Source organism: Erpetoichthys calabaricus, chromosome 10, assembly GCF_900747795.2.
Source record: "Erpetoichthys calabaricus chromosome 10, fErpCal1.3, whole genome shotgun sequence".
Taxonomy (NCBI): domain Eukaryota; kingdom Metazoa; phylum Chordata; class Cladistia; order Polypteriformes; family Polypteridae; genus Erpetoichthys; species Erpetoichthys calabaricus.
Genome location: NC_041403.2, coordinates 83,610,174 through 83,631,642, shown reverse-complemented (window position 1 = coordinate 83,631,642; position 21,469 = coordinate 83,610,174). Strand labels below are relative to the sequence as shown.

Here is a 21,469-nt window from a genome sequence, read left to right as displayed (position 1 = left end):
GTGCCAGCAATTGCCTCGGTAAATAGAGTCCCTGGAGGAGGGGGCAGCACAGGGCGAGTGGCGTTGCTACAGTGCTCACTGATTGGGGAACAAGAGTATGTAGAGGGGGATTTGGTGCAACAATCCACCTTTGACATATAAAATGGAGGAGCGGACACTAGAGGTTATCTTGACTGGATTGTGTGTCCAGCTAACCTTCAGAATCAACACAGAGTGAAGGTGGAGTGGTCAGCGCAAGTTAAAGCCTGTGTATATTGATAGTGGGACTTTTAACTGTGGTGTTTTTTTTTTCTCTCCCTCCCCTCTTCTTTAATGTAAATTTGATTTCTTTTTCCTGATCATTCAAGTTTGGATTAGGAAGGATATTTGTTTTTGTATGTAGTTTCTCCTTGATTATTGCTTGGTGGAAGGAGGAAGAAAATATTTCTTCTTCTATTTGAATAAGATCTCATTGTTTTTGTTTTCCTTTCCTGATTTTTGAGTGGCGTAGGAGGAAAGGACAGTATTTTTGTAAATATTTGCTTTTTGTTGATTTTTATCATTTTTGCTGTGTGTGTGTATGTGTTAGGACTGGGTTTTTATTTAAGCACACCACATCATTTTGATTTGGAATTTTGTTTTTTCACCATTTTTGTTTGCAGCACTTGTAAATAAAGAATAATTGTTTTTCTTAACTTTTGTAATTTTGTGTCTGTGTGTGTGTCTGTTCTTACCATCAATACGTTTGATGCATGAGCTACAAGAGCCCAAAGTTGTAGCATGGTGCCAATTCCCACTACACGGGGTTTCACTGTCATGAGACATGTTTGAGGAGTAATGGGTAAAAACAAATAGCTGCAAGCTCCAGTTTTGAATTGTTACACTAAAGTGTTGTGGTCATAACACTGATCCTCTTTAATTATGATAAACTCCAGTTTCACATCTCTTATTTGGGCACAGATAGCTTAAAGGAAAAAAAAAACCTCCCAGGACAGAGCCGAAATGTAAATGAAACATAAAAATATGGCCTTTTGACTGCAGCTTTTGCTGGTGGTTTTTGTTTTAAATAGACTAATGCGCTGAATTCCATTTCAAAATTAGACTGCCGAGTTATTCAAATAAATTTCCATCTGCTGACATTGTCTGTGTTTCCTGTAGTATCTCTTACTCTTCTAGGACCTACATTTTGTTGTTCCTCTCGGAGTAAAGGCTTTTATATACTGCACTTTTTAAAAGCTGCAAAGCTATAAATGCCAATTATACCCTTTTTAAAGTCTCATTGCATAATTGATGCATAATTCAATAGTTCGCACTACACAATGAGAAAGTGATTAGTTTCCAGAAACAGTGTGGATTTTTTTTTTTCTTCCTTTTTTCTTTGTTTTTTGTATTTTTAACGCTTCTGAATGTAACTGAGAGATTGCTTTTCATAGTAACAAATCAAGGGAGTCAAAGTACAGTATTTCCCTTGGTTACCAGATTCATGACCCTAGTAAGAATCATTGTCGCTCAGGTCCAAAGATCTACTTGTGGATCTGCTTGAAATGGGATTCAAGGTTCTACATTATTCCTAATGTCCAGATAAACCACATATAAGTAAATAAGTGATAACAACTTTAAAGGCAATACTGCTTGTTGGCACACACTAAACAATATTTGTATTACAAATTGAAGGTATCTGAGATGTTAAATTTTAACTGTTCTGACTACAGATGATTTAAAAATCAATGTAAATCTTGACAATGTTTTATTTTGAAGCTAATTATATTATGAAACTAACATCCTTTCTTTAAATAGTATATAGCTTTAACAATAGAATCCCTAAAACCTACGAAAAAACTCATAATCCCAGCCCACCTTAAGTCCCTTTGCACCACTCTATCAGTGTCTTGTTTTGTAAATGTGTCGATGAGCAGAAGCAGCCTGCTATACACTGCCAGAGCTCATCTTGGGCAAAAAGTTCTCCCAGCTCAAGTCTTCCTTGTATGCATGTGAGGTCCTTGAGTTGCATAGGGTAAATAATGTATAGCTTGCTTTTTTATTTATATAATATATATACACACACACACACACACACACACAGTTTTATTCTCTTAGTTATGTTCACCCCGATCTGACACTGTTGTTTTCAAGTAAAGACGAACTATAACAGAGGTGAACTCAGATGAGGATGAGGGTTCTGCGTTTGAGAAAGAGAACAGAAGCCCTCCCCGTAAGAAATGTCCACTCACATATAAGAACAATGCAGCTGCACCAGGCGTAAAGGCGAAAGATGGCACTGTTTGGATGCAGCAAAAGGTTGGGAGTCGGTCTGACCCACACCTGTCCTTCAATGAAAAAGCAGGGTTTACAGAGCTTGCCAAGGTATTGTGCAAAGTCCTGTTTGTGATTGTTTTGTGATGGTCTTTGTATAAAAACATTTATTTTTATAAAAGCCAGATCGAATGTTATTTACCTTGATTTATTTATGTATCTTCCTACAGCGTAAAGTCACAAGTAGACTGCAGAACTTCCTCTGTTTGATCGACATAGGCATGCTCACAAAGTACATGTGTACTAAATTGACTTTAGCTGCCTGTGGATGATCCACGCAACTGTTACAGTTCTGCCTTTGTCCAGAAACGGTTTCATAAGCTTTGACCTTAGTCTCGGAAAGTCTTTCTCCCATGGAGCAATTTGGGATCTTTTCCTGAGTAAGATCAAACACAGTTGCGTATGGTGTGACAGGAGCTGCTTTTAAGCTCTGCATTTTTTTTGAAGGACATGTGTGGGGCAGACTGAGTGGCAGGAAGATGCCCGACCTGTTGCGAAAGATGGCACCGTTTGGATGCAGCCTTTACTCCTGGTACAGCTGTGTTGTTTTTGTATGTGAGTGGACGTTTCTTGCGGGGAGAGCTTCTGTTCTCTTTCTCCAGTGTAGAACCCTCATCCTCATCTGAGTTCACCTCTGTTACAGCATGTCTTTATTTGAAATCGGATCGGGGTGAGCATGAGCGTGACTGAGAAAATAAAACTGAATATTTAAAAAAAAAAAAAAAAAAAAAAAACACTAACCTTTACAAGCACTATAAATTTACACTGGCTGTTACAGACTCAAATCAAATGTATATTTTTATTATACAAGAATAAATAAGAGCAGCTCCTACTCAAATGGTAATTCTGGGGGACACCCGGATTAGATCCCAGGACCTCTTGATTATGAGTGAACAGTTGTTACTTCTGCGCCGCCCAAGAGATTGTACCCGCGTTGTACTTTGTCCCGATTTTCTTTTTCTTTAGTTATATTGTGGTGTAGCTGGTCCACAGCTCAGATTGAAAAGGCCAGTTTTTTAAATAGATAATCGCCGCACTCGAGGTTTAAAGAAGGGGGTGTGGTAGTGTGGCTGGGAGCGGTTCCCGGGTGCTTCATAATGCAGGTGGTCCTTGCTTAAGTGCACAGGTGAGGAGTTGTCTGCATCCGTAATTGATGCCGGGAGCTGATAATCGCCACACCTGATCCACGTTCCTGTTATATATAATAGGAGTGTGAGTGTGGAGGAAGGAAAAATAAAAAGAGAATGGAGGTTAACACTAGAATTACCAGAGCCTATGAAAAAACTCGTAAATCAGGCTCACCTTAAATCCCTTGGCACCTCTCCATCAGCGTCTTTTGCCTTCTAAATGCGTCAGTAAGTACAAACAGCAAGCAGCCTGCTATACCAACCCCACCCCCCTCACTACCGCAGAACAGACAAGAAGTTCTCCCAGTTCCCTCTGGGAGTGAGCTACCCGGAATTATAAGGGGAAATAATTTGATGTGTGTCTACAACAATCTATGTAAACATATCGTTAAAACAGAAACGTTTTAGTAATAAATGACAAAATGTAAATGTGAACTGTAATGTGTGAAGGCTGATGGCCAAATATCAAATAAACACTTTCATAAAAGGTGTAAGTACAATACGCCAGCTTCTGTGGTGCTGCGGTTAGAACTGCTGATTTATAATCCAGAGGTCATGAGTTTGAAACCAGCTCCCCGGAAAATTTACCGTTTTGAGTAGTGAGCTACTCTTATATGTTTTTACTGTAGAATATTAACAATATTTGATTTGTGTCTGTAACAGCCGCTGTAAATGTATAGAGTACTTGTAAAAATTGGCTTTTTTTTTTTTTTTTTCACTTTTATTCTCTGTCACGATAACACCCACCCTCCACCCTAGATCTGACGCGGTTACTTTTTATCTGAAACTGGGAATAACTGTAGACGTGAGTGGTGTTTTGAGACGATGGAACTGGAAATTCTCTGATCTGGAGGGATAAAAGCTGACACACACACACGCTGGTGAATCTGCCTTCTTCGTATCTCAGCGTCACTTGATTTTCTGTTTTATTGTGTTCCTGCTTATGCTGAATTAGTATACACCTTATGGCCCATGATGTCAAAACCGCACTGACAAAAAAAAAAAACAGACATAGGTATATATATTTGGAATAACTAATTTTATGACCTGTATAGTACATTTCGTAAAACATTGTGGCACTGATGCAACATTATTCATATTCATTCGCACGCCTTCTTGTGCTTGTAATCGGTGACCGCAATTTCCCCCCCCCCCCCCCCCCCCCCCCCCCCCCCGATCTTGCCAGTGTCCACTTTTGGGTGCATGGTGGTGTTTCTTTTGTACTCCAGGACATGCAGAGGAAAGAATAGTACAGAGAGGTCAGTTCCGCGCTATATGCAGTCATCAGATTAAAATGTTAACAGTTCCCACACACTGAAGGACTGTCCTATTTACATTTACGACATGTGTACCTGTTGTAATGCATACACTTCTCTCTATGCTGTGGTTCCTATTACATTGAAGGGGTGCCTGATACTGACTGAGTTTTACTGGGGGAAGCGGCTGTCTTGGAACAGAAGCTTGTCGATGTTTCATCCTCTTTTGCTTTATCCATCGCCTTTTCTTGTAAGAAGCGACGGCGAAGCTCCTTTGCAAGGTGAGCCATGAAAACTCTTCTTTTGTCAGTGCCACCCCCCGTGCATGCCTTCTACAGTACATGTGCATTGATTGCCGCCAAGTCGAGCGTGTTATAGCACAAGCAACTGGCCACCTGCGTGCTCCTACTCGCACTGAATAAGCTCACGCCTTCTGAAGCACGAAGTCAACGCAGCACCGGGCAAAACAGAAAGACAAATATATGTGACATTTTGAAGAAATCATTTTATGACCTGAATAGTACCAATCAGAAAACAATGTTGCACTAATGCAATATTATTTGAAAATGAACAGCGTCAGATCAGCTGTAAATGTATGGCATTTCTGAAAGTTAGCTTTTTTTTTTTTTTTTTCTTTCCAGTTTTATTCTCTCCGTCACGTTCAAGCTGTCCCTCGACCCCCCCCCCCCCCCCCTTATGATAAGACTCTAACAGCGCCAGTAAAAATTCACACCCGATCTGATGCTGTTCATTGACAGAGTATTCATGACAGTGGTTTGCTTAATGGGTGGTATGGAAAAGTTATTTTCTGCAGTCTTTCATTCCTGGCTGGGGCATTTCAGAAATGCTTTAATTTGTGTTTTTATTTTTCCCCCATCTTGCGGCCTTGGAATTTCCAGGGTGATCTTTGCACTTGGCCTTTCAATGACATTTATCAACATTCCAGTGGAGTGGTTTTCTATTGGCTTCAATTGGACCTGGATGCTTCTCTTTGGGGATATTCGACAAGGAATATTCTATTCTATGCTGCTGTCCTTTTGGATCATCTTCTGTGGAGAGCATTTAATGGTTGGTATTGATACATGTGACTGTGCCTAGGAGACATATTTAGAACTAGTACCAGGCATTGTCCAGGTACATTCTAAAATGGGTTAACAATATCTGTTTTTGTTTGTTTTTTTTTTTTTTTTTGTTTGTTTTTTAAATGTTCAGCCTTTGTCATTGCTGGATGAAATGCAAGTGACCTGTCTGTTGTCTGCACTACCTATCAGTTTATCTGCTCTCATGAGTTGAGAATGTGTGTATATGTATCTTTGTGTATTTATGTGTGTTTGAATAATTGATGCAACATTTAAAATAGAAAAAAACTACTGTTGTTCTCTTTCACCCCTATCTATGATGAAACATTTGCAATTCCAGACTGTATACAGTCTGTCTGTTTGGATTAACTGTAATATACTTGCAAAATTTCATGAACATCCACTCAATTGTCCTGGAATAATGCAGGATTTTTGTGGTGTAGTCCTCCTATTATGACTTTCCCATTAAATTCTTAAAACGCTATGAAGTCTATTTTAAATTGCATGAACAATAATGTAAATACAAAATCTATTTTTAATTCATGTACGATTGTTTCTGCTTCACCATCACACACATACCCTGCTCCATTTTCCATTGTATCATTGATGTGGAACTGTTGATTATAAGTAGGGCCAAACCTAAACAGTATGCCAAATCTGTTTCTATTGACTGAAACTGTTTTGGTACTACATAAGGCTTTGGTTTTGTTTCCCACCTCTTGATGGAACATTTACAAAGCCTTAAAATTTACTGTAATATTTTAAATTATATCCGCATATACACAGAGCTTTTGGAGTGATGCATTTGTTGCTGTCCAACCACCCTTTGAGATTTTAACATACCATGTAACCTGAATTTTAGGTTGCTTCTGCTTTATTATACACACAGTATAAAATTTTAAAGACTGACTCGACCACTTTATTATAATGCACAGTTTTTCGCTTGAATCCCCTGGAAATTTTTTGAAATGCTATGTAACCTGTAATTTGTAACAACCACAAATGTAAAAAGACAGAGGGTGTTATGATTATATATAATATAGGTTAAAAGGTTGTAGATGACATGCAACTCGCTAAAATACTTGCAGTAGCGGTGGGGAGATGCTATTGAAGATATGTAATAAAGGTGCATTGTGGTGTTCCCTAATAAAAAGAACAATAATTATGCATCAAAATAGTGAGTGCTGTAGGCTTTTTATTTATATTACAATATAATAGTGAGGATGGCAGGATGTCTCTGTAACAGTAAGTTTGTTGTGATTTGTTATTTTATTAATTAATTTAATCGCAAAAAATAATTTTTTTAAAGATTCATTGCCATAATACATAGTGTGAGTGAATAAAAAGGAAGTTGCAGCATTTTTTTTTTTTTTTTTTAAATTCTGTTTTCTGCTCACATCCCAACCTTCTCACAGGCCAAATGTATCTGAAAGACTCAATTTCAGTTTGGGCAGACTTGCACCATTTTAGCCATGTAAAGATTGCATCTTATTTTATAGATGGTGGAAAGATGAGCTTAACCCATGTATGCTAGGTTCTAAATGGCTTGTATCTGTTTTATATATATATATATATATATATATATATATATATATATATATATATATATATATATATATATATATATATATATATATATATATATATATATTATATAATATAATATAAAAAAACTGTTAAATGGGTTTAGAAATTCACACTTGCTAACTGCCAGTTGTCTTTTTTTTTTTTCCACTTTTATTCAAAAAAGAAGAAAAATTCTTTATGAAGAGGAACTTGTATAAACTGAATATTATCCATATATTTCATGCATATTACAGAGTAGTATCAGGATAGTTGAGGGGGGGAATAATTTTGTTTTTTGCTTCTTAAAGGATCAAACAGAAAGGAATAAATTTTCTGTATACTGGAAACAAGTTGGGCCAATTGTCTTTGGCTCCTTCTGTCTCTTCATTTTTGACATGTGTGAAAGGTAGGTTAAAATTTAATTATCCTTTTTAATTCCATAGGAGTTGTAATTTTTTTTTCTGGTGTAAAGAAGTTGTTAAAAAATTTAAGGGAACACCCCCAGCAGATTCAAAGATAGCCTTTAAACAAAATGAAATAATTACCAGAAAAATGTTGCATCTGTTACAAGGATTACATTCAAAACACTATTCACAAGCAATACATTTAATGCAATGTCCATTCAAAGTGCAGGATTTTTGCATTGCAATAGTGTTGGTTTAGAAGTCACGTGGCCACAGATGATTTTTTTTTTATATATATATATAAATTACGCTAGAAGTGGGGTAGTAAGGCCAGAGATCCATGTTGGTTTATGACTAAAATGTTGTGTGTTTTCAGTAGATATTGGCATAATGTACATTGTATTTCTGTCTGAAATATGAGTTTTTTCTTGGGGGAGGGGGGGGGGGTGTTTTTTTTTTTTTTTTTTTTTAAATGTGTTACTGATTTAACTGCGCATAGATGCATCTCTTTATTCATTGAAATGCTTGTTATGCTCAGTGATTCAAATGGATTCCATAACAAGTTTTTTGGTGCTTCAGATTGCACAGCACTCTAAGCAGTTTCTTTAAAAGCATTAGTGTCATATTACATACAGTTACAGTACAAGGAAATCACATAGGAACTACTTTTAAGACCATGATAGACTGACATATATTGCATTGTACCACACAAGGTTATTATAGTTTTGCTTTTTTTATTAGTTTTTATTTCTATATTTTTTCTGAACTTACTTGGAAATTCAGTTTAGTTTTAGTTTTTCTTCATTGTGTATTTTTAGTTTTAGTTTAGTTTTTATTTCACAAAGACATTTCTATTTTATTTTTATATCTATTAGTTTCAGTTTTAGTAATTCTGGCATGGAGCTCCCACGGAGTTTAGTTTTGTGACACAATGAGACAGAACTGTGCACTTAACAGATTTGGATACAAGTTTAATGTTCGTGGAAAATTACTACACGGTTTACTATCTGGTCTTACTTTTGTCTGATAAAAACAAGCATAATCAAAACTAGATAGTGAATATGAACAGTTTTACACAATTTTATCATTTTTAAAATCTCATGAAAATCACAGAGGCTAAGGAAGAACAGGGCTCTTAGACTTGAATGAGTGTGCAGACCCCACCTAGCTGTATTGAGGGAAACAAAGAAAAACAAGCATATAGTGTCAATGTTAGGGGTGGTGAGACTTGAATAGACCAACATAAAGGACAGTAAACCCATAATGAGCAGGTAATAGGAGTACAGACAGGCATAAAACGACAGAGACAGCATCTGAGATTAAGAACAATATATACATTATCTAAACCTGTTTATCCAGAGCAGGATCGCAGGAAACCTGGAGCCTACCACAGCAAGTTTGGATGTAAGGCAGGAAAACTCCCTGGTATGCAATATGTATGATAAGGCTGATGTTAAGAACAAAGTTGAAATGTCATATTCTTTATCTATTTTGAGAGTGAGAGAAAAATATTAAAAAAAGGGAGACAAATATTTTAAAATATAATTCTGCTAATGGATTACTTTTACAATATCAGGTATTTTGAGTTGTGAATATGAACTAAAAAAGATAAATTAATATAGAATAAATACAAAAACCCATTAGTATGTTTAGTTTTTCATCGCTTTCATCTCTAGATCAGTGCCATTTTATTTTCAAAAACCGGGAGTGGTCTCCCCGAGACTCTCATATACAGTACTCGGGTATGGGGATGGATATTTGAGGAGTAAACCGCAAGACAATGATTATATTTTTATATTATGTACATTAAGGAACCATCAACATCAAATCAAATTAATAATATATTGAACAATTATTATAAAAGTAAAGTTGAATAAATCAGACTCTGCAGCTGCTTGAATAAAAAAAAAAAAAAAAAAAAATGAATGTGTGTTCAGGTGAAGGATTTGTTCCAGAAGTTAATACAGATCTACAACTGTGGTGTTACAACCACATGCCGTATTTCATCCATCTATCTAGTTGCATTTATGAGTTATCGTGTTTATACACACACACACACAGACACACCCACAATTCCAAAAAAACAATATTTTTGGTCTCTGGGAGGTCTATCATGTCAAGATGCATCAAAATATTGAGGTCGAATTTTTTCATGATTACTTTCTGTATACTTCGTATATGAGAAAGTAAAAACAATTTGTCCTGTGCAAAGTGGCAGGTGAATTGCTGTCAACAAAAAGCAGTCACCTGAGAAATAAACAAACGCTACTCACTCGTGATTTTTATGTCCATATGGTAAACGTTTTGTTGACCAGCACATTCTGTTTTGAGGCGTTTGAATTACATCTTGTTATACAACAAGTACAAAGAAAGGCGGCACAGTAAATCACTTTCCATTTCACATGCTTTACGCACCCGCATTCAGCTCGCTTTGTAACCGCAAATGCTGCCCTCCGTCACCAGCCGCCGATCACTGGATGAATATGCCTGGGCGGCTCGTGGTGGATGACTTTCTGTTTTAGGGTTAAAGACTAACAGCAAGAATATTAATTCAAAAATGAAAACTAAAAGTATTTTAGTAAATTATTATTTTATTTCAGTTAGTCTTTCAAGCTACTTTAATAGTTTTGTTTAGTTTTTCATTTCGGTTTTGTTAATTATTTTATTTGTTTACGAAAATTTTTTTTTTTTTTTTTTTTTTTTTTTTTAGTAATAGTTTCAGTTTTGATTTTAGTTTTCGTTAATTATAATAACCTTGGTACCACAAAAGGAAATGGGAAAAGAGATTTAAGTGTTAACAAGCTCTTCAAAAGCTATTGGAGTGTCCTCGCAAGGCACAAAACTTAAAGGTAGTAACATTCTAATGTAAACGTGATTAATCATTTTTGCAAGTGTTCACTAAATTCCTGCACTACTTGATAAGCAGGAAAAGAGCAGGCTGTTATCGGCTCATGTTTTGGTACATCAACTTTATCAGTAACTGTTTCCAGTAAGGCTGAATGTCCTTCTCAGTATCTGATAAGAGGTACATCCCATGAAATATGGACATTTAACCCCACCCGGTTCTTGAATTGTGTTTTTACTACAGATCCTGTTAATAAATGGCTAATCTCATAATTTTAATGTAGCTATAATTTTCTGAAAGTTAAAATAAATGAACTAATTGTATTTCATAGCTAAATGAGTAATTGCTGCCATTTTTATATATTTTCATACACCCTTATAATGGATATCTTATTTGTGTTTATTAGTTGATGATGAAGTAATGTGGTTCAGATGGTCCGGTGTGCTGCTTGCATTTTTAAAGGGGTATTTTTTTTTTTTTTTTTCTTGTCTTGCTCTTCCAGTTGTGAGGAATAGTGTAGGCATCCTTTGATACTTAAAATTGTTGAGTAAACAGCTGGATGAGCATGGCCTGCATAGGACTGGCACTCCATTCATTGCTGGTGCCTATATAGTGCCTGAATTTAATTTGCCAGTATAGACTTCAACAACCAAACCCTCAGAGGCTATACATCTGAGGAATCATTTATAAGTAATATTAAAAGTATGATAGGAGTTCACAGTGGTTAATGAGACTACTAAGTTGTGATGTGTGGCCTGGTAATTGCAGGTGTGGACTTTGTGGGTTTTTGTGTTTTTTTTTTTTTTGTTTTGTTTTTTTTTTCTCTCCCCCCTTTGGGTTTCCTCACACATTCCAAAAATGTCCACAGATGCTTTGCCAGGTGTGATTGTGCAATGTGATGTATTGATGTCTCTTTACAAGATGGTCCATATCCTGTGCACAGTTCTGGCTGTTACTCTGTGCTGTCTTTAATAGAATGAACAGGTTAAAAAAGGATCAACTGAATGTTAATGAAGATTCTTATTATAAACCTGTTTGTGCATTGCTTCTGGGTAATTTTACATTTCTCAACTCATCCTCCCTCCCAATAGATTCCACTTTGCATTTGTACGCTTTTGGTTTTGATGAAATGTGCTGCTGTGCTTTGAAATTTCACACAAATTTTAATCTTTTCACAGGGGAGTGCAGCTAACAAATCCTTTCTACAGCATCTGGGCATCAGATGTTGGCACTGAGCTAGCTGTATCCTTTTCTCAAATTTACATTTCTTCTATGCTGACAGCTCATTTAAATTAATCCCTTGGAGATTTCTGTGTATCTTGTGTACATTACAACTTAGATTTCTAAATTACATTTTTTTTCCAGTAGATGTTTGGCTTTGTGCTTTCTATAGAAAGCGATTCTACACTTGTTCATGGAGGTAAAGTGCAAATTACAAAGTTCTTTAACAATTAACGTTTTTATGTCAAACTTTGCATTTGACTAGCAACCTTAATGAGTACTGTGGAGTATTTGTAGGCCGAATGAATAGTTTCAAATCTAAAATTTTTCACTCGTTAAATAAAAGATAATTGACTGTGCAGCATCTTCCTCTTGATTTTCTTTGAGTTTTTGAAAGGAACTGGCAAATCCCCTGCTAATAATGAACTGGGAAAAGGCCAAAAATTTTAATTAGCACATGTGTTCCCCAAGGAGAGTTCCAGTGTGCTGCTTCTAGCAGTTCAGCTGTTCCTTTTCAAAGATATATATATATTTTTTTTTTCCTCCAAAGCTCAAATTCTCTGTCTTCTGAAACTGATGTTTTAAGTTATTTGATTGCAAAATGAAAGTTTTAGAATTATTATGACCAATTTGGCCTGCAAAAAAAAAAAAAGAATTATATATATATATTTTTTTTGCTGGACTAGGAGTATGACTGACTGTTACTCCTTCTTTTGAATAAAAGTCTACTGGTTGGTGTGTATTTCTTGAGATTCTATGTTCCACTTGGATAGTAAGTCTTCCATTTTAAGGCCAATCTTAGCCTGTATATTTATTAAACAATTGAAGTAAGGTTCTTTTGAATGAAGAAAAGGGCTGTGCTTTATATCTGTGAAAATGTAGTGCTGATTAATCTTTTTCCCTGCTATGAAATAACTCCACATAGGATTTAGGAAGTTCAAAGTAATTGTAATTCAATATGCTGAATGCAAGTCCTGGTATATCAAGGTGTTCTTACAATGTAATTGTGTGCAGTAGTACTCTTTACCTGAGCTCGATAGAAATTTGGTACTCTTTTCTTCGAAGCACTAAAATTGGTTTTAATGGAAGTGACAATGCTGTGCTCCACATCACCCAGCCTGCTTGCTTGAGGTCTATAACAATTACTTAGGATCAAAACCAGATGCATTTTAATAAGCTGGGTCTCATTGGAGCCTAATACTGAAGGCATTTGGTGCTTCTGTAACCAGTAGACTTGACAGAACAACAGAATTCCAGGATATCTACTTGTACTGTAATACTTTTTCCAGTGCTAAATGTTTAAGTAAACATTTTATGGAATAATTTAACTACATAGTTGTAATACCCCTGGAAAATTGCTTTTCCTCCGCCTGTTACTAAGTATTTACTTAGGGTGCCCATACATTTGCAAATGCTATATTTATTTTATTTTTTGTTTTTCAGTTCATCTAGTAAATTATCTTTTTACATTTAATAAAATTGCAGTTGTTTTAGTTTGCTTTTAAAGTTATTATTTTACTTGAAATGTTAATATGTAATTTTAGCCATGGGAGTCACCTTTTGCATGAAGTTATATATAAATATATTAATAGACAGAAGTAACACCAGTTTCTATAATGGTGAAGGCAAACATTAACTATTTCGAATGGCGTTAATTTCCCAGGCTTGCTCTGTCATTTGCTCTCTTCACTGATGGTGATTTAAGACACAGTGAATTACTTTGCACTGTGAGCATAAACCAGCAACAAAGGAAAAGCAAAAACATTCAGTGTTCAAGTGAATAAATTAAAACAAGACCTTGTTTCATAGAACAGGTGTTTCTTATTTTTGACTCTCCAAGTAGACTTCCCAGAATTTTTCTTGGTGAAGAATCAAAATAATCATCTGGAATTCCAGTCCTTCATTAAGACTAAGTACTTGTTTACCATCTTGAAGAACCTTCTTGCTGGTATAGACCTAGTACTTGTTATGCTCATCTGAATTGTGGCAGCAAGCTTCAGTCCAAAAAGGTTTCTAAGTTACAGTGCCTGTCTCTCTCCACCGTTTCATTAAGGTCTGAGGAGTGTGCCCACATGGTATAAAAGTGAACTCATTTTCTCCATGAATTTCCCAAAAAAAAAGTTACTTTTAAGTTTTACTGCTGGGTATTTTCCACATATAACATGTCGGATGTGAATGAAAATCTCGTGGTTTTTGTGTCTTGAGATGCGTCTTGTAGACCTTTTATAATGCAATATTTAATTTCTTTTCACTCCATTGATAATCATATTCTTATGGGGCAAATATTACAGCATAACAAACTGTACCAGCTTCTGTTTTGTCAAAACACAAATTCAACCTAAAATTTAGAATTCCTTGATTTTTATTTCCTATACAGATGGCTTTCATTATTGTAGCAGGTATCTGTGCTTGCTTGTACTTTTTGTTTCTTTGCTTTATGGTGTTCCAAGTATTTAGGAACATCAGTGGAAAAAAAAGCTCCCTTCCAGCCATGTCTAAGGCCAGACGTCTTCATTATGAGGCAAGTATCTTAATTTTTCAATCTATTAAACCCATGTTGGTTTTTTTTTGTTTTTTTTTTAATTCCCCATTACCATATACAAGTGATTTAATTTTATTTTAAGTAAACACATCTACACAGGATGACCTCACCATAGCTTTACTAACTTACAGCATTTCCATGCAGGTTCAGTTTTCAGCTTCTGGTTTTCTGTGCCTTCTCAGAGTTAACATTTTCTCCCTTTTTTTTTATTCCTCTAGTGCACGTCTTCTTACAGCCTAGAGTGATACTGTTAGTGTGAATGGCATTCTGAAACTGAGTGTGAGACTAAGCTTGTGACAGAGTTGTCCCTGTTGAGGACAGATCTGCTGTGTTGGCTTTTACCTACTACTGTTACTTCTGAAATGACACAACTTTCTTATCCTGGACAAGGAAAAAAAGATTTTGATTGGTGGAAGAATTTTAGGCTTCTCCAATGCCATCTAGTGGCTTAATGTGAACTTCATGGATGTCCTGCCAGCTGCTTTGTAGATAGATAATTTTATTAATCCCATTCTTCCTGGCCTGTCTGTGCCAGTTAGACATAAAATGTGCCATAGATTGGAACAAGTTGCTAAATAAAAAATGTGATAATTTCTACTCTATTGTGAAAATAGTACTGTATTTACTGTCCAGAATTGAGTGTTAACAGCACCCTGTTCAGGCATGTTAAACCCACATTCACTTTATGAAATGTTTGGTACTGGAGTGAGCATACAACTCTGGACCTTGAACATAGTACTACGTATTCATTTTGCTCAAAGTAAAGCAGAAAAGATTTGATCTTTCAAGTGATAACTTGACCGTTTTTCTTGGTAGAGTGCTCCACATTATAAGAGTGCTTCTGATCTGAATCACATGTATTATGGTGCTTTTCTTTGTGTGCTTGTTCTCCATCAAAGGCAGTATCGTAATATCTGACATATATTGATGACATTTATGTTGCATGCTGCTAGTGCGTATATTGTGCTGTAATACACAGGAATTTGTCTAGGCTTATTGAACATTTTGGTGAATGGTCCTTTCTAATTAAGTGTACTATTTAAACAAATATTTCTTTTTCAGGGTCTGATTTTTCGGTTCAAGTTTCTGATGTTGGTCACTTTGGCTTGTGCAGCTTTGACTGTCATTTTCTTCATTATCAGCCAGGTGTGTATTTATTGCTATGCTAAGCCAACCAACACAAACAGTCGTGATACTTGTTTGTACCCTGCCTGACCCAGAACACACAGCCAAAATCTTTAGTTTTTATTTCCAAAATACAAGAGGGATGTAATCCCAATAAGAATATTTTAATGCCTCAGCAGTCGTACATCGATGGCTAGGCATAACCCTCTTCAGTCTCTTATGCACTATGGGACTTGGGCATTATTAGAACTAATTTAAATACCCAAAAATAAATGGCTATTACTCCTTTATTGTAATAAATGAGCTGCAATTGGCTGAAGAGGAGCAGCAAGTACAACACTTTAAATTTTTCAACGAAAGTATATGATTAAAAGCCCCTGTTTACACTGGCATAAACCAAATTAAAATGTATGTTTTAGTGATTTTTCTCCAAAAAACTGGATCTTACAGTACATAACCAAGACACTTTATGGTGCACAAGACCTGGAGTCAAGTTTCTTTTGTGTGTCATCCTTTAGCATTTCAAAGTACCCTAAGTTCTTGTCTATAAGCCGCGGCTTATCTAAGGAAAAAAGTTGTGAAAATGAAAAAATAGAATATCGGCTTATACAGTAATCCCTCCTCCATCGCGGGGGTTGTGTTCCAGAGCCACCCGCGAAATAAGAAAATCCACGAAGTAGAAACCATATGTTTATATGGTTATTTTTATTTTGTCATGCTTGGGTCACAGATTTGTGCAGAAACACAGGAGGTTGTAGAGAGACAGGAACGTTATTCAAACACTGCAAACAAACATTTGATGACAGTTCTGTCTCACAATTAAGAGTGCAAACATATCTTCCTCTTCAAAGGTGTGTGTGGCAGGAGCACAGAATGTCACATAGAGAAAACAATCTCTAGCAAACAAATCAATGGTGCTGTTTGGCATTTAGGTATGCGAAGCACTGCCGGTACAAAGCTGTTGAAGGCGGCAGCTCACACCCCCTCCGTCAGGAGCAGACAAAGAGAGAGACAGAGTTTGTTTTTCAGTCAAAAATCAATACGTGCCCTTTGAGCTTTTAAGTATGCGAAGCACCGTGCAGCTGCACAGAGGGGAGCAACATGAACATAATCTTTCAGCATTTTTAGACGAGTGTCCCTATCGTCTAGGTGTGCGAACAGCCCCCCTGCTCACACCCCCTACGTCAGGATCAGAGAAAGCGCAAGAGAGAGAAAGAGAAAAGTACGTTGGGTAGCTTCTCAGCCATCTGCCAATAGCGTCCCTTGTATGAAATCAACTGGGCAAACCAACTGAGGAAGCATGTACCAGAAATTAAAAGACCCATTGTCCGCAGAAATCCGCGAACCAGCAAAAAATCCGCGATATATATTTAAATATGCTTACATATAAAATCACAATTTAAATGACCGCTACGCGCGCGTGTTGACTCGGCGATGCCCAGAGCAGAAAGAACGCGCTCCGGCCGCTCCAACCGCGCCATGCGGGGAGTGAGAGAGACGCCAATATCTCACACTCTCTCCCCCCTTAAAGAAATTAAATGGGTGCGAGTGAGACCACTGACCTCCCTCCCTTCTATTAGTTATAGGTTATAGTACATTCGGCTTATCCATGAGTCCGGCTTATCTATGATACGATTTTATTTTAAAAATTCGTATGATTTTTGGTCTCCGGCTTATACATGAGTCCGGCTTATAGACAAGAACCTAGGGTACTACTGTTTGGCACAAGATGTCCCCCTTCTTGAAAACCTTGCGTTTCTTGTACTTAATTTCTCAAAACAAGTATTACAGTTAAATTTAGACTTATTTTTTAGAAAAAGATGTGCATATAGTATACACACATTTTTCACTCTCAAACAACAAGTACACAATTTGTAATTGTATACATGTACTCCTCCAAACCTTGCAAAAAATTTTTATGCTAATCCTTGAAATAATTTAGGTTACTACTAGACACTGAGAGACATTATATTTTGTACAACAGATTGGGTTTTTTGAGCTGCACTAGACACATTATACTCTACTGTAGTCCGGTACATTTCTTTTTCTTGTTACTTTTTTCTTACATTTCACGACTGATATAATTTTATGCATACATTTTTCATTCCAGCTTACAGGGGTGGGGACAGTGCTTTTGTTGGTAGCACTCTGAAACCGAGCTAGTCATATAGACACATACAACTAAACCAGTATTTCTCTGCCATTTTTGAGCCACAGGAGGCCATTGCCAGCTTGTGAGAATGAGACTTGTTCACGGTGTTAAACGTCCCAAACCCCACTTCTTTTATCCCTGTGACACCACCAAAGGGATCGAACCAGCTTTGCAAGACTTTTTATCCTGAGTTGTTACATAGGTATTATATTTGTTTACATACAGATGTGACATGTAGTACAAATGACCGATCATTCACAACTATACAGCACATCATTAGAATGCTCTGAACCTCAGCGATCCAGTGGTAATGAGCCTTTTGCTGTATGCAGATCAACAAAGGTGGGACATTTGATAAAAGGAGGCTAAATTAGCTGTGACGCACTGCTCGCCTTGGGGGTATACATGTGCAAATCTCATATTTTAATAATGAAAGAGCAGACAACATGGAAGCTTATGATTGATTTGAATGAAGACAACTTTGGGTTTGTAAAAGTACCATTATTGTTTTTTGATTGACTTGTGGGTTTATTGCATCGTACACCAACATCTTTGTCTCATGCATAAGTGGTTAATCCCCACTGTTCTTGACCACATGACAAACACTGTCCCAAGTTAACACTTCTATCTCCCAAATTCATCTTCTGACTTGTACCACTTCCCTGCTAGTACCACGTCACCTGAAAACTTAACTGTGTACTGAAAGTGGTTATTTAAAACCTCAAGTTTTATTTGTGTTCATCTCCAGAAGGCAGCCGTAACAGTGCCCAGTTCAGCCAATGAGATCCAACATCAGGAATAAAAAACATGATAAAATTAAGTTTTTGTGGCACTTTACAGTGTCTTATAATAATAGAGAGAGGCATTGATGAGAATTTACCAGTCATCTGTCCATTTACGTCTTGGTGTTAACGTTTGCAGTGCATCTATTGGAACTTTGTAACGCATGTAGTATAAATGCATTACTACAAATGTTTGTGATACGTCATCTTTTGGAATGACAGACATAGCAATGACGGACAAACGCACAGACAGATGCACACATTCTCCATTTATTAAGGTGGATGCTAAAATTTTCATCTTTAATTCCTTTGTGTTGCAGGTCAGTGAAGGTCATTGGCATTGGGGTGGACACACTGTGCAGGTGAACAGTGCCTTTTTCACTGGTATATATGGAATGTGGAACTTGTATGTGTTTGCCATCATGTTTCTTTACGCACCTTCACATAAACGCTATGGAGATGAACAATCAAATGGTGAGGCAACTTTTAGATTGCTTACTTTTATCTCATTCTTCTTCTTAATTGTTTATTTTTAAATACATTATTGAGCAGACATAACTTGGTACTGAATTTCAGCAAAGTTTTTATTTGGCAAAAGTGACATAGTATAGGACTTTCACTAGTCATGGTGTTTGTGTCACTAGCAGTATGCTTATGTCCAAGGTCAGATCTGTAGTTTGGGGGAAACCATGAGAAAAGGCTGTAAATGTCATGCTTGAAATTTTGTAGGAAACTCTTGTTCAGTGATCAGGTCAGGTGCAAGCTGGGGCATTGAGCCCTTTGTAGTAAAGGGACCTGTTGCTCTTGCGGAGGTGGTCAGGAAGTTGTAGGAGTGCAGACAGATGTTAAGAGGGTTTGCCAGATAAAGGTTCATCGCTTAACACTAGAATTACCAAAGCCTACGAAAAAACTCGTAAACCCAGCCCATCTTAAATCCGTTCGCAAATCAGATGTATGTTTTTATTGTATAATAGTAACAATAAGAGCAGCTCACTGCTCAAAACGTTTATTTTGTGACGTGGCAAGGCTTGATTATGAGTCAGCAGTTCTTACCACTGTACTACCAAAGCAGTCGTGACAACTAAGTAGACTAGCCCGATTTCTTTTTCTTTGGTTATAGTCTTGAATAAAAGTGTACTTGTTTTGTCATACTTGTACCTTTTGTGAAAGTGCTTATTTGATATTTGGACTTCAGTCTTCACACATTATACACTTAATGTCAAAATTTTATCGTAGGTAATAAAATATGAAAAAAGTTTCTTTTAAGTATGTGTTCAACATTTCTGTTATGCTATACTTACATAATGTAGATCTTTGTAGACACTGAACACACATAAAATGCATGTGTTCCAAATAATGATACAGTGCATCCAGAAAGTATTCACAGCGCATCACTTTTTCCACATTTTGTTATGTTACAGCCTTATTCCAAAATGGATTAAATTCATTTTTTTCCAAAGAATTCTACACACAACACCCCATAATGACAACGTGAAAAAAGTTTAAATAGTTAACTTATAATGGCTTTGTTTTTTCTTTTTCAAACTTCCAAAGTATCAACAGATGCTAAATACATGACTTGCATCACATTTTGTGTATATTTTATTAGTGTATAGACAATAAAAGTAATTTTCCATTATTTCTGCAGTGTTAGTTTGGTGGCACTTTTTATTTATTTATTTATTTTGCCAACATCTGTTTAAATGAGGGAGAGAGATTGAGAGAACACTATATAGTGAAGTTTTTATCATAGACTGGCACAAGTAGTAAAGTAACAAAACGGTTTGATTCAACACTGTGGTTTAGTAGTTAAATGGCTTGTTTGCCATTTATCCTGAGAATCTCATGTAGGTACTGCAGTTTTCTTTTGTGGTTTGCTGTGCAAGTTTAAATGTTTTTTCCTCTTTTTCTTTGTTCCCACTGTTCACTCCAAGATCTCCTACACAGGGAGGACATACAGTTAACCACTACCATCACTCATGTTGATGGTCCAACAGAAATCTATAGGATGTCCGGCAAAGAGGCACAAGAGTAACCAGGCAAACTGGCACTAGTCTGCATGCTTGCTCAGTCTGTCGCATGCATTGATACACCCAATCCTCCTCCCACCCCCCAAATCGCTAACAGGGCCACTGTCAACATCCCTGTTCTGCTCATTTTGAAGAACTTCATGCAGACAAACATTGAGCAGACTGGACCAAGTAAGACATGTTTTGGAGATTTTTGCAGACTCCACCTCAACCCCGATTCAGTCATTCTTGCCTACTTGTTTCAGACAGCTGATTTTTCTCCTTCCTTCAGCACATCTTTATTTGAGATGAAACGTGATTGAATTACCGATCCATTTGTATTGAGTCATCTAACAATGGCAGGCAAGGATGTGGAGTAAAAATCATTTCCCTTTTCAAGCATGAAATTCTCTTAACGTATGGAATTCTGCTCATGTATCAAACTATTCAAAATGGAGCCCTTACTACACCTTGATTACTGTTTGTATGTTTGACTAGAGAGCTGCATCTTTAATCCTAAGAGTGCACTTTTTTCTGTTAATATATGCAGTGCAATGTGTATGATGGGAAAGCAGATTTTTGTCCATTTTTACCACTCTGTACAAAGCACCAAACAAGACGTCTGCACCTTCCAATGCTGCAAAAGTAATTCCCTTTAAAAATGTTCAACACGGTACTTCATGGTAAGCTTTGTGAAAGTGTTCTGCATGAGGGGTGTTGGACCCCCCCCTCCGAAAAAAAACCCTGAACCCTAATGAAATGTGCAAATCATTACATTTTGGTAATACTACTTTGTACATGTATTTTATCTATTTAAAGTTACAAGTTTGAAAGGATTATGCCAACTGTTTAAACTTGTTGGTTTGTAATGTATGTTAGAAGTTCATGTTGTAGATTTTTTTTATATACATAAATCTATATATTCTGTTACGATTTGTAAAACATTTTTTTAATGGTAAAGCAAAGTGTTATCTTTTACCTTGAAACATGGTCACACTGCGTGTAGTAATAACCATCTGCTTTTTTTGCTAAGTGAAAATAAAATACTTTTTACCATATTAAAGCATTG

General features: G+C 36.5%; 1 protein-coding gene across 1 annotated transcript in view; it reads left to right on the top strand.

Annotated features, from left to right (window-relative positions):
- Window positions 1-21,124, top strand: part of wls (Wnt ligand secretion mediator) — a 59,238-nt gene extending 38,114 nt beyond the window's left edge. Inside the window, exons 6-12 of the mRNA XM_028811515.2 lie at window positions 5,575-5,743; window positions 7,629-7,726; window positions 11,748-11,811; window positions 14,168-14,311; window positions 15,395-15,478; window positions 18,712-18,865; window positions 20,326-21,124. Of these exons, the coding sequence (XP_028667348.1) occupies window positions 5,575-5,743; window positions 7,629-7,726; window positions 11,748-11,811; window positions 14,168-14,311; window positions 15,395-15,478; window positions 18,712-18,865; window positions 20,326-20,426 (814 nt within the window). The 3' untranslated portion in view covers window positions 20,427-21,124. The remainder of the gene's footprint in view (window positions 1-5,574; window positions 5,744-7,628; window positions 7,727-11,747; window positions 11,812-14,167; window positions 14,312-15,394; window positions 15,479-18,711; window positions 18,866-20,325) is intronic.
- The last annotated feature ends 345 nt before the right edge of the window (window positions 21,125-21,469 follow it).